At 43.6% G+C, this 13,494-nt stretch overlaps 1 protein-coding gene across 1 annotated transcript; it reads right to left on the bottom strand.

The window, feature by feature from the left end:
* Positions 1-11,095: 11,095 nt before the first annotated feature.
* LOC6578696 (segmentation protein even-skipped) lies at positions 11,096-12,700 on the bottom strand. Its single transcript, XM_002004568.4, has 2 exons — positions 12,359-12,700; positions 11,096-12,279 (listed from the first exon to the last, which is right to left on the bottom strand). The coding sequence occupies exons 1-2, from the start codon at positions 12,492-12,494 to the stop codon at positions 11,351-11,353; spliced, it is 1,065 nt and encodes a 354-aa protein (XP_002004604.1). The 5' UTR covers positions 12,495-12,700; the 3' UTR covers positions 11,096-11,350.
* Between the last annotated feature and the right edge of the window lie 794 nt (positions 12,701-13,494).

Below are 13,494 nucleotides of genomic sequence, written 5' to 3'. Positions count from 1 at the left end.
TGACATTAATTGGCCGTGTGTACGAGGCCAATTTGGCGTCGGAATCGGTTAAAAGGCGCAAATTGATTGCCTTGCGGTTTTAATCGATGCACATTCATTCCAAATCACGCACATTTATCACCCACGCTCAGCCACCACCCGCTGCTGTTGCCACTGCTGTTGTTGCAGCCACATCTGCGCCGTTTATAATTGCCAGCGATTGCAATTGCAATTAACGTCAATTTTTAGCACAGTGAAAAACTTGGAAAATTCACAAACAAAATGGCTTGGCTTCAACTTTTCCTCTTTAGTTTCTTCTTTTACCAGTTATATATCATAAAAACCCGTTATATAAGCATTGCGTGTTTATTGCGAAACATTTGCTTGTTTGTTTTTTTTTTTCGCATTTTACCTGAGGATTTATGCGGAAATCGTTGGCTGTTTTTTAGCCAACGGATTGGCAAGAGGTAAAAAGGATGTGGAAGGATGTGCGAACTTCCACGAATATCCTTTTTGGCTAAGAGTTGTGTAGGGTTATGAAATTTTACGCAAGGATTGCTCAAAGGATTTAGCGCGAATCGTAAAGTCCTTTCGCCTTTCGGCTTTTGCCTTCCGCCTTCTGCTGGCACTGCAGGAGCAGCACACGATAATTGCGCGCAATCAACGCATAATCCTCGCATAATCTGCAGTATTAGCTGTTGTCAAACGCTGAAAAAACAGTGAGTTCTGCTTAAAAAACTGATTCGACTCGACCTTGAGTGGAAAGTCAATACTGTAAGAGCTGTTGCTGTTGCTGCTGCTGCTGCTGCTGCTGCTGCTTGTTGTTGCTGTTGGCTAACAGGTATATTGCACACGCCCCCGACTTGCGCCACGCCCCGAGCTGCAGAAATAGGCGCAGCAAATCGCCAACTTAATTGCCAGAAATTCTCAAAACAAACGAAAACAAACAAATAAACAGAGAGTCGAACGGATGATAAACTTGAAACTTGGATTTGCATCGGGGATTTCACAAATTTACTTTAGCTGCTGCAATTAGGCGACGGCGGCTGTTGCTGTTGCTGCTGCTGTTGTTGTAGCCGATTGACTTCTGCGGATCATCTGGAGTAATCGGAGTTAATCCCGTTAGTCGCAGGCGCAACCCGTTCGACCGGGTTAAGCGGCTTAGGCGCAGATTTAGTGCAGAAGTCAGCGCAAATGCGAAAGGATTAAAACTCCTGCAGGAGCAGCAGTCTCAGCGGCAGCAGGAGGCGTGGCTGCTGCTGCCGGTGCAGGTCAGTCAGCCAGCGAGTCAGCGAGTCAGCGAGTCAGTGAGTCGGTCAGTCGGTGTCCTCGGCGGTTTTGCTGGCTGCGGGTAACGCCCAGTACCGACGCCCTAATCCGTTTACGCCTCGAAATTAATGCAAACATTTAGAAGGATTATCAGCGCGGCGCGCACAACCCGCCCAAAAAGGGGTAGCCGAACCGGGTCGACCCGCTGCTGGGTATGCAAATGCAAAAATTCGCTGAACTGTGGAAGAGTTGGGCTGGCCATAAAAGCATGATAGGATTGATAATTCGCAGCTACTTGTCGTTCATTCTGTTGGCATTGTCTCTGCCAGGATTTGGCACTTGGCTGCGGGCAGTGAAATAGACTTGGCCAAGGATACAGGTCCCGCTCTCTCTCTCTCGGTTAGCGTATCAAAAGCAATGGCACAATTATGCATTTCGAGGAAGTGATTAGAGGCAGCGATTTAGTGCCAAAGAGTTGAAAATATTTGTGGATTAGAGTTTGACTTTGTTCAGGCAAACACACACAGATCGAGAGAGACAGAGAGAGATAGAGAGAAGGGGAGAGAGATAGCTGGTCTAGTCAAGGGCAAGCGGCAGCAGGAAATGCAGCAGGACCTCAAACTTCCGCTGCGCTCAAGTGGATGCTGCGTGGCAGCAAAACTACTTAAAACTCAATTAGCAGCATTGCAGTCAGCGGTTAAAGGAGCTTGTGGCGCCACCAGGGCCAGCAGGGAGAGCAGGGCCACCAGAGCAGTCGCAACAAGCCGCAACAACATAAAAGATACAATTTATAACAATGCAAGATACAAATTCAGCAGCCACACTGAAAGAAATTTGTGGATGTGAAACAGTTGCAAGCAAATATACTTGCAGCATACGCAACAGAATGTAGCCTAGTTTTTCTCACAGTGCAGCCGAAATATATATGGAGCATTAAGTGTTTGCTGTGGCCATGTCGAAGTCATCAGAAAACTGTGAAGTGAACGAGCAATTATGTTGTCGTCGTCGCTTTGATCTGCGACCACTTACGACGCATCTGTAGAGATACAGATGCAGCTACTACCACAGATACATCCTCTACATCAGCTACATGGACTGAGTCTGCTGTGCATCTGCTGCTGTTGATTTCCTTGTTTAAGCATTTTTTAATTGTATGCTAATTGATTGCATTGTCACTGAGAGCTACATCCATGAGAGATACTCAAAGACTTGAGCTATATTTGGCTCAGAGTTCCGGATTCACATTTGAATTCATTTTTTCTACGTCATTTCAATGAAGCAGCTGGCAGGCGTGGCAGTGGAGGGGGCAGTGAAGAGGGCTTGTTAGTCTGCCGAATTCATTGATCAATAAAAAATGGCGGCGGGTGGAAATAAAGGAAGAGCTGGAAACAATAAAAATAACCCAGAGTGAGAGACAACTAAGGGTCTAGCAGATAATATGGAGTATACAGATAATATAGATATAGCAGATAATATATATTCTACAGATACAGATACAGATACAGATACAGATACAGATACAGATACAGATACAGATACAGATACAGATACAGATACAGATACAGATACAGATACAGATACAGATACAGATACAGATACAGATACAGATACAGATACAGATACAGATACAGATACAGATACAGATACAGATACAGATACAGATACAGATACAGATACAGATACAGATACAGATACAGATACAGATACAGATACAGATACAGATACAGATACAGATACAGATACAGATACAGATACAGATACAGATACAGATACAGATACAGATACAGATACAGATACAGATACAGATACAGATACAGATACAGATACAGATACAGATACAGATACAGATACAGATACAGATACAGATACAGATACAGATACAGATACAGATACAGATACAGATACAGATACAGATACAGATACAGATACAGATACGATACAGATACAGATACAGATACAGATACAGATACAGATACAGATACAGATACAGATACAGATACAGATACAGATACAGATACAGATACAGATACAGATACAGATACAGATACAGATACAGATACAGATACAGATACAGATACAGATACAGATACAGATACAGATACAGATACAGATACAGATACAGATACAGATACAGATACAGATACAGATACAGATACAGATACAGATACAGATACAGATACAGATACAGATACAGATACAGATACAGATACAGATACAGATACAGATACAGATACAGATACAGATACAGATACAGATACAGATACAGATACAGATACAGATACAGATACAACAGATACAGATACAGATACAGATACAGATATAGATACAGATACAGATACAGATACAGATACAGATACAGATACAGATACAGATACAGATACAGATACAGATACAGATACAGATACAGATACAGATACAGATACAGATACAGATACAGATACAGATACAGATACAGATACAGATACAGATACAGATACAGATACAGACGAAGCTAGATTTTACAGTTTGGGGGATTAGCGGAAAGCGCTTAGCGTTTTATTGACAGCATTTGCCGTCATAAAATGCTTAATCCGGCCAGAAATTCTGGATAAAATGTCGCGATTTTTAGCATGCTCAAAAAAGGACGACACGACGAACAGGCAGCAACAACAACAACAACGGCAGCAGCAGCAGCAGCAGGAGCAGCGGCATGAAATGGCCTGTGAAAAAATATCTAAAGAAGACGACCAGAAACGACAACAACAAAAGGTTGAAGGTCACGGCTGCTGTTGCAGCTACACGCAACACACACATTCACACACACTCACTCACTAAGGGCGGCTGGCTAATGGGCGTGACCGCTGCCACAATTAATCTGCGTAATTTGCATGTGGATGCAACATCGACACAAATCTATCCGCAACTGTGGCCAGCGACCAGGCGGCTCAGTTCAAAAAAGCTGCATCTAATCGAAGACATGGAAAATTGGAATCGGCTTGCGGCATTTGATGTTTTGAGACTGCGCAATTTGCATCCTGCGGCTTTCCAAGGATGATTTAATTAGTTTTTCCTAGCTGAAAAGGATTTTTCATGTAGTCACAAAAGGGTAGGAACTGTAGGTTATAAGAGTGAAGTTTAATATATTTAAATTTTTTGCTGGATATGCTCAACTAATATAAGTAACTTATATAGGAATGTTTTTTGTTATTAATGCTTATTAAATTTAAAATTGTGAAAGAAAGAGAGGTAAAATCATGAAACATATAGCTTGCCTGTGTAGATTATTTGGAAATTTTTGATTCTTTTAAAAAGTAAAAAATCAAAGATTAAATAAAATATATGAAAATAGTAAATCTATCTATTTTGTGAGAAATAGCCTCAAAACAACTTCCTGCCTTTCGGCTCGCCTTTATTATTCCCTATTAAGCTCTTCATATTATTACTTTTTTAACTAAAATTAAATTTTATTATGATTATTAAGCCCTAAATATCATTACTTTCTTAACTAAACTTAAATTTAATAAACAAAGACTCAGCTCAAGCACATATAGATATTTACCTCCCCGCTTCTTTACTCTGCCATAAACTGTCGATTTTCACTCTCTTTCGTCTTCAGTGTTGACCCGGCCAGAAGTTAATTCCCATTGCCCCGTTAGCCACATTGATTTTGCTAGCCTTGTAAGTAATGTGTAAATCACACTTTACTCTGCTTTAACGTTCGCCTTCTAGGCCTGGCTGACTTTTTGGGCCGTTCGCATTGTTCGACTTCTTAGTTTTTTAGGTCAATAATAAAAAAATCATTTCTAGAGACTTTCGGTTTGATCTTTTTTTATGATGAGCTGCGATCACAATTGACATTTACGAAAAGTCAGTTCTTAAAAAATATTTCGCGCACCGCTGCAGCGCGACAAGGTCGTTCCGCTTCCGAAATTCTGCGAATTCTAAAAAAAAAAATACAAAAAATAAAAACACAAATATAGAAAACTAGAAAAGGAAATGTGCAAAAACCTAAAAATCTAAAAATCTGAAACTAGAACTAGAATTCCAATGCAGTTTTTTTATGCCGCCTAATTTTTATGGCCTAAAAAACAGAGCCAGAAACCGAAACCGAATATAATCGCTGCCATTTGTTTGGCCATAAAAGAGGGCTAGGTAAAAATCCAGCGAAGAGGCGAGCGGACAAAAAATAGAAATGTATGCGAAAAGGGACAACGCGCAGGATCAGGCGCACATTGAACAATGCGGCCAGAGTCCGAGTCAGAGACCAGAGAATTCATAAAAACTGTTTTCATTTTTTAGAATCAGTGCGCGAACTGCAACTGCAATGGGCAGTTGGCAGTTGGATTGGTATTGGTATTGGTATTGGTGTTGGTGTTGGCAGTCGAGCTGGAAGCAGGCCCACTGCGGCTTTACGATGGCCATTAACGCCCTAAAAAAATAACGCGAAAAAAACGAGCGCAATAAATCACAAAGTCAAGCCAGAAAGAAACAGAGAGAAGAAGAAGAAAAAGAAGAAGCAGTCAGCCTCAGGGCTTTTCCTTGACTTGGCTGACTTTCTTTACGGTTTCCTGGCTTCCCTCTCTTTTTTTTCTATACCAGTTTTTTTTTTTTTTTTGGGCAAAGTCAAACCGCAATAAAATTGACACGTTTCAAATGCGCAGGATCCGTTCAGGCGAACCTGAGCCGGAGCAGACGAATCGTGTACATAATGTATGCCAAATGGCACTCGACATGCGCATTGACTGAAGCGCAGCCACAACACACACACACACATTCTACACTCTCTAATGCTCAGCTTCCAGCTTCCACCACACCAGTGATTGCTGCAATCATTCTAGTTTCATTATCTCAGCTGCAGATTTATTGTCGGCGACCCCAAGCGCTGGACAGCCGCAGCATCTATCAACAGCAATTGATTTTATTTTCGCTTTATTGTGAACCTTCCTCTCCCTCTCCCTCTCCCTCTCCCACTTTGACTGGTCAAATTTTATGGCAATTTTCGTGTTTTTGCCATGGCAATTGCTTCGCAGCTTATCAGGCTGCTCTAATGCCTGGAACCTTCAGCTCCAGCGCCAACTGCCCAGCTCAACCCTAGCCAATTGCAGCGCAGCGAATTGCATATGGAAATGTGAAAATAAAACACAAATTTTTGCTGACATCATATACAACCCCGCTCTATCCACTCTATCTATCTATCTCTCTCTCTCTCTCCCTCTGTATTAAGTTTGTGCGTTGGCCTCATTTCTCGCCATTCGATTTGATTGTTGCGATTATCAGTTGTTAATATCCATGAAAATGATGAGACCAACAGAAAAATGCTCACAGATAAGCGTGGACGCCTGCCTCGTTAATGGACAGCATGAAAATTGGCCAAATGCCAGAGAGATCGTCCCACCCCCCACTCCTCATAGCTGAAGCTATCCCAGACATATAGAAATTATAATAAGTTGTACGCATATTTATGTCTCATGTTTTTGTTGGACATGTTTTATGCGTGTTATGACAAACGACTGACTAATTGACTAGCTGTTGTCTGATTGACTAACTGACTGGCTGACTGACTGATTGACCGCTTGATTGGGCCGCTGTGTATGCGTTAAATGTGTGAAATTATTTGTGCGTAGCGGCATTATCATTTTACAAAGATGTTTATTCATGCGACGACAGCAACTAGAAATGCTCTATGTGTGTGTGTGTATGTAGGTGTGTGTTTGTGTGTGTCTGTGTGTGGCAACCGCATGTGGTTGCAAAAGCTGCCCAAAACACAATACAAAGCAACAGCAAACAATACAAAGCTCAATTGGCATCTGCATAAAAAATCACATATCTACTTTAAATACACTGTGCAACAAAATTAAGTGACTGATGTGGGATTTCATTATACAATAGTTAATATATAAGTATATACTGCTATTTTACATGTAGGTATATATGGATTAGACAGGTGCCATGAGCTCAAGAGATGTCTTATGATATATGAGCATATTCAATTTAATCAATATTGAAATGTAAATATCTACACAGATCTTTAGTGTTAATAGCATAAGCCTTCAGTAGCAAAGCTGGCGTCTTCAAATTTCTCATCCTTTGCCAAAAACTTAATTGTTTTTATTATTTATCAAGATTTCTTAAAATTAAAACTTAAAATTAAGATTCTTAAGACATTATTTATGTATAAATAATAGATTCAATATGTTCATAAATTTATTTGATTAAAGTATTTAATACCTACATCTAAGTTATTTATTATTTGTTTGAAAATGGGCTCACGATTTATTTTCAATATTTATTTTACCAACTAAGATCTTTTGCTTGTTTTTCGCTTTAAAATTTTAATATACATCAAACAAAAAAAATCATGAAATATTAAATTTAAAGTTGCGCGTTGTCTTAAAATATGAAAAATATATTAATATTTTCATTACCAAAATACGCGCTAGATTTGAAATCTAGTCAAAGTTTGTATCTATCAAATATGGCTAGAAAAAATATTTAAAGGGTTGGTTTTGAAGCTATATCAATCAATCAATCCCTCTAAAAATTAATACGATTTAAGTTTAGTTAAGAAATTTAGTATATATAAATAATATATATATAAGCACTATATGCAACAGTTTTCAGCTTTTACTCTAACATATTCACATATCATTTAAATAATCTACTCTTTGATTTTTCAAGTTGCGAGTCTCATTTTTGTTGTCTAGTGTTGGGCTCTTCAGCTTAGTTCCTGTACGCAATGAATGGGACAGCTGAGCTGGCTAAACGCTGGGAATGAAACCAAGTTGTATAACACTCCAAGGGCCGAGCTCTGATCTCGCCGAAACTCTAAGCTACAATTGTGACTCTGGCTGTGACTGCGACTTGCGACTTGTGACTTATGACTGTGACTGTGCCATGATCACTTTATATTCATTGACACTTAGTGTGAAATTCGTACATCATAAAGAGCGGGGCTAAGAAGTGGATGTCTAAATTGCGGTTGCCCCGAACTAACACACACACAGACACAAACACACACAAACACACACGTGAACAGATTCATCTACTCCTGGTTACAAAAGCTGGCTTTTGTGCAAATGCCGACGGTTTTGGGAAAGTGGGCCCGACAGCCAAAACACAGCCAGATGATGGCCATAAAGGCGAAGCCAAAGCCAAAGCCAAACAGAGTGCGCCGACGGCGGCAGCAGGCGAGGTGCTAATTCACTATTAAAAGAAATCAGAAAAAGAAGCAGCAAAACACAAAATCGAGGCTTAGCTCAGTTGGCTGTATTCTCGACTGTCGAAGGGTTTCGGGTTTGTCTCAGCTGCGCTCAATTTCCCACTCATCATCTCTCAGCTCAGCTCACTGCGCGCACCAATAAAACTTAATTTTGTTTGAACATCGCAGGAGGCGGCGGAGCGGGAGGGGCGGCCAGATTGCCCCCATAAATGCGTTTGGGCTGGGCCTTGAGCTATTGAATTATGCATTGTTTTTCTATTTACTTATTTTTTGTTTCTCATCTCATCTCATCGCATCGCATCTCTGTTCATCTCTTCTGTTCGAGTTGTGGGAGAAGTTCTCATGAAGTGTCGGCCATTCATTCGAGTGCCAAATGCCATTGATTGTGCGCAATAAAATGTTGAATCGCGTGTGGAATTAGATATACCCGCCTAATTGATAATAATACCGCATTTATATTTTGTTTGGAAATCTGAAAATCTGTTAACTTGTTTTTATTTCGGATACGAATCACGCAGCTGCTGCTGCCGCTGCTGACTGACAAATGTTGCTCGCTAATCCACAGTAATTCGCTTGTAATTCTCTCCCCCTCTCGCACTCACTCCCGCTCTCAGCCTTTCATCTCCTTTTTTATGGTGCATAATTTTTCAATAAACCTGCCTGCTAATATTTTCAGCACTTGGCAAAAACAACTTAATCCCCACATGATTAATTATCAACAACCTGCTGGCCGGGCAGTCACACCCCTAAACAGAAATTAATCGACTTGTTTACCCCGCCCACCAAAACAATACACACACATTCGCACTCACACACACATTCGCACACCCCTCGTACTAGCTCAGCCCACAGTTGAGGCCAAAGCCGTTCCGTTTGCGCTTTTTAATTTAGTTGCCTCTGGACCCAAGTCCCCTGACCCAGGTCCCCAGGGTAGACTCACTGCTCTCTCTTCCTAGATACCCTGTAGTCATAGAAAAAGGGGTATAATATAGACATTGAATTGAATAGAATGTAAGATATAAAAGCTAGCATTAGGCCTTAGCTTTAGGACTAACTACATCGTTCTATTTATCGAGCTTTCTCAATCTATCGACCCATCAAACCATATCTCCTTTATTCATCTAAGCAATGCTATTCAGTATTTGCATTTCTCTGGCTAAGTACTTCACTCTTATGCGCATTTGGCTGTACATTTTTAATTTTTCCCCTTAAAACTAAATTTTTGAAAAATTGATAAAATTTTGTTTAATAAACTTAATTCTTAGGCACATATCAAAGCTTAACACATAAGATAATCGATGAATACAGTTTAATTAAGTCGATTCTTAGGTATATAAAATTATAATTCCCACTACTTGGCTGCAATAATAAAAAATCGATAAATATCGATGGCGAAGTCTGGACTTTGAGCATATATTATGCCTGATAAAGTTTTTCTTATGACTTCTAAAACCTTGTTACAGGTGTGATTCTTTGCTCTATTACTATTCGGAATTGATCGATAAGGCGGACACGCCTACAAAGAGTGGATTAAGACACTTGTAAAGCAGTGAAAACTTGGCTATCGATTTTGTACTTTAATAAGTAGAAATAGAAATAGAGGCCATTCCATTTACAGGGCATCATCTAGTCTTTCCCACACCGAGTTCCTTTGTTTTTTATGTGGGCTATCTGGCATTATCAAATCATAAAATGTTGCCACTTGGCTGCCGCGTGCAGAGATTCCCAACTGCATCCCCCTATAAAAAAGGCAGCGAAAGGGGTGCGACGAACATTTTTTATGCGCTGTCAAAACATGTTTTGATAGAGCGCACACACACACACATAGATAGGGAAGAGATACATGAATATATAGTAGCTGCAGATATACATACATACATATATTTAAGGGTTCAGTTAGGTGGGCTTAGCTCACGTTGATAAGGCGAGGCAATTGACACCCTTTGAGCCAGGCAATTGAACAATTTGAAACACATGTTTCTGGTCCTGGCAATTAAATACAAATTTGATTAGAGGCGAGGCCCCTTTTCATGCACGCGTGTGTGTGTGTGTGTGTGTTTGTGTTTGTCCTTGTGCCAATGATTTCTCAATTATGACAATTGACAATGACAAAACAAACAAAACACGGCACAGAGTGAAGCAATTAATTAGCAGGACGAGGACACTGATACGCATTGACAGGATAAGCAAGGCGAGGCAAGTCGAGTCGAGGCGAGGCAACCTGACGCGTGGCAGGGTGGCCAACTGCCTGCTGCTTGTGGCAAGGACATTGCTGCAAAAGTGCAAATGCAATTGGTAGAGAAAAGGATATTTGGCACACAGTTGGATAGGCGCTGCGTGTGACAATCTGGCGGAGATCGTCTCGGTTGCTCCTCGTCCTGCTTCAATTGCATTAATATGCCATTAAGGACTTGTGCCACATGCGTTCGCCCCGCCTGTGGGTGGGCCCCGCTGCAGCCTGAAGGTCAAGCGTGCCACACGACAGGCTCGCTTGCCCTCTCACTCACTCACTCGCTCTCTCTCTCTCTCTCCCTCGAGGTCAAGATCAGCAGCTGCTGCAAAAGGTAAACTCCACATGCAGCCAGGTAAAGCCAGCAGTTGGCCAGGTAAATAGAAATGAGAAAATTTGTTAAATTTGTTTGTTTTTGCATTTCATAATTTTATTTTTGATTTTTGATTTTGGTTTTCGTTTAACTAAAGTTAACTAAAATTACAAGCTAGTTTACAATTTATGTACAACTGATAAATAGTTTTCTTTTGTTCCAATTCTGCACACTGAGCAGAGGCGAGGGGCGAAGGGAGTGGGGGACCACAACAACAACTAAATACTAATTTGTACAATTGACAAGGGGAGGATGAGAGAACCGAGTGGGGGAGCAGGACAGGGCAGGGCAGGGCAGGTGCCTACGCCTCAGTCTTGTAGGGCTTGAACAGCTTGGGCTTGGGCTCCGCAATGACTGTGTTGCAAGCCGGAGGCGGGGACATGTCCGACGCTGGCCGCTTGGCACTGGGCATCAGGAGGCCGGGCGCTGGCAGCGGGCTGCTGGTGGTGGCGACGACAACGGCGGCGGAGCTGCGCAGCGGACTGAGACTGCGATCGAAGACCTTGGTGTGATCGGAGCCGACGGGACTCAGCGACAGCGTGGATGAATGCGGCGACGAGGAGGACTGCAGATCCAGCGGTGGCGTCTGGGTCTTGGGCAGCTGCAGCTGGCCGGCGGCATAGCTGGGCGGCATGCTGGCAACGGCGGCGGCGCCCAACATGGCGGCGGGATAGCCCATGGGCATGGCGGCCTGCATGGCGTGCGAGTGGCTGTGCGGATGCATGTGCGGCGCAGGCGGTGCGGGGCGAGCGGGAATGTGATAGGGCGCATAGCGGTACTGGCCGTACGGCGAGTGTCCCGGCACTGGCATGGTGGGCATGCCGGTGGCCAACATCGGGTTGGCCGCGGCAGCGGCGGCGGCAGCAGCGGCGGGTGCATAGGGCGGATAGGGCATGCCCACGCTATTGGCAGCCGCTTGCAGGATGGAAGCGGCGAAAGCGGGGTCGGAGTAGACGGCAGCGTAGGGCCAGGCGACGGCGATGCGCTGGCGCTTGTCCTTCATGCGGCGGTTCTGGAACCAGACCTTGATTGTCGACTCGGGCAGGTTGAGCTGGGCGGCCAGCTCGCAGCGGCGGGGGCGCGACACATAGTTCTCCTTGTAGAACTCCTTTTCGAGACGCGCCAGCTGATCACGTGTGAAGGCAGTTCGATAGCGACGAACTGACGGATCAGCGGGAATCTCGGAGTTGCGGCTGCCGTTCAATGAGTTGTCTGGACTGGACAGGCACTCTATAGAGAGGAGAAAAGGAGAGAGATTCGGTTAGCCAATTGTCGATTGGAGCAACGTTTGCGCTAGCGGGACACTTACCATTTGGCGACGGCGGCGGCGTTTGTGGTTTGCCGTATTGTGTTGAGATCAGATCGACGACCAGCGGCTTCTGGTCAACGGCGGTGCTGCTATCATGATGATGGCTCTCCATGTTGTAGGTGCGGTATCCGTGCATTTTGTTCAATATATAGATATATATATATATATGTGTGTGTGTGTATGGGCGTTGTCACTATCTCTCCGAATAATCAAGTCACAGTGCTCGGACTGGGCAGTGCGAATGCGAAATGTGAAACGACTAAACGACTTAACGGTTAAAGCGACGATGCTGACTCTGCGATGGTTACAGCTCAAGTGTATCGCTCTCAGCTACCCCGGCTCTCTTTTATACCAAGGCAGCAGAGCAATGGCTGCCGCAGGCAGGCCAACAGCCAATGAGCGTGGCTTGTGCTGTGCGCGAGCGAGACGGCACTACGGTTGTGCATAGAGTGCTGCTATTGCCGTTGCCTCGCACTGCCTGCTGCGGTGCAATGAACGATGGTGCTAATGTTGTGGTGCTGCCGCTGCCGCTGCCTTTGCTGCCTTTGCTGCTTCTGCTGCTGCTGCTGCTGCTGGCTGACAATTATGCGACGATGAAGGCAATTACGATGCCGGAACAATGGTACATAAAAAAGGAGCCGGGGCAAAAGCGCAGGCAAAGCGTGATAATGCGCAGCCTGGCGGTGGTCCAAGCCAGCGGCAGTCGCTGCTGCCCATAATCAAGTTATCATGGAGCAGCAGCAGCAACAGCAGCGGCAGCACTAGCAATGCTCTCTGGCTCGTTCTCTCTCGCTCACGCTGTCGCTCGTTCATGCTGCGAGAGGCGAATGCGATTTCATATATTCATAGCGTATGAGCGAATCTTTTGTTTCGCTTGTCCGCAAGCGGGCAGCGCCACGGGTGCGAACGAGACGTGAGTGGCCCCCTTAATAATGGGATTTTATCGGCTTCATCAGGCAAAAGAATGATATGGCATAATGCACAGAACGAGAGGAAGAGCGACCAGAGCGCCAGCAACCCCCTTTTACAGCTCCCGCTCACTCGCTGGCAGTTTGGCATATCGATCGAAGGCAGCCAAATAATTTGCTCTTTTATGAAGTCTTAATATTATGCCGCACGTTTAACGGGCTCACACT

This window comes from Drosophila mojavensis, unplaced genomic scaffold (genome assembly GCF_018153725.1).
Source record: "Drosophila mojavensis isolate 15081-1352.22 unplaced genomic scaffold, ASM1815372v1 contig_80, whole genome shotgun sequence".
NCBI lineage: Eukaryota > Metazoa > Arthropoda > Insecta > Diptera > Drosophilidae > Drosophila > Drosophila mojavensis.
The sequence above is the reverse complement of the archived record's forward strand: the minus strand, read 5'-3'. Positions and strand labels throughout refer to the sequence as shown.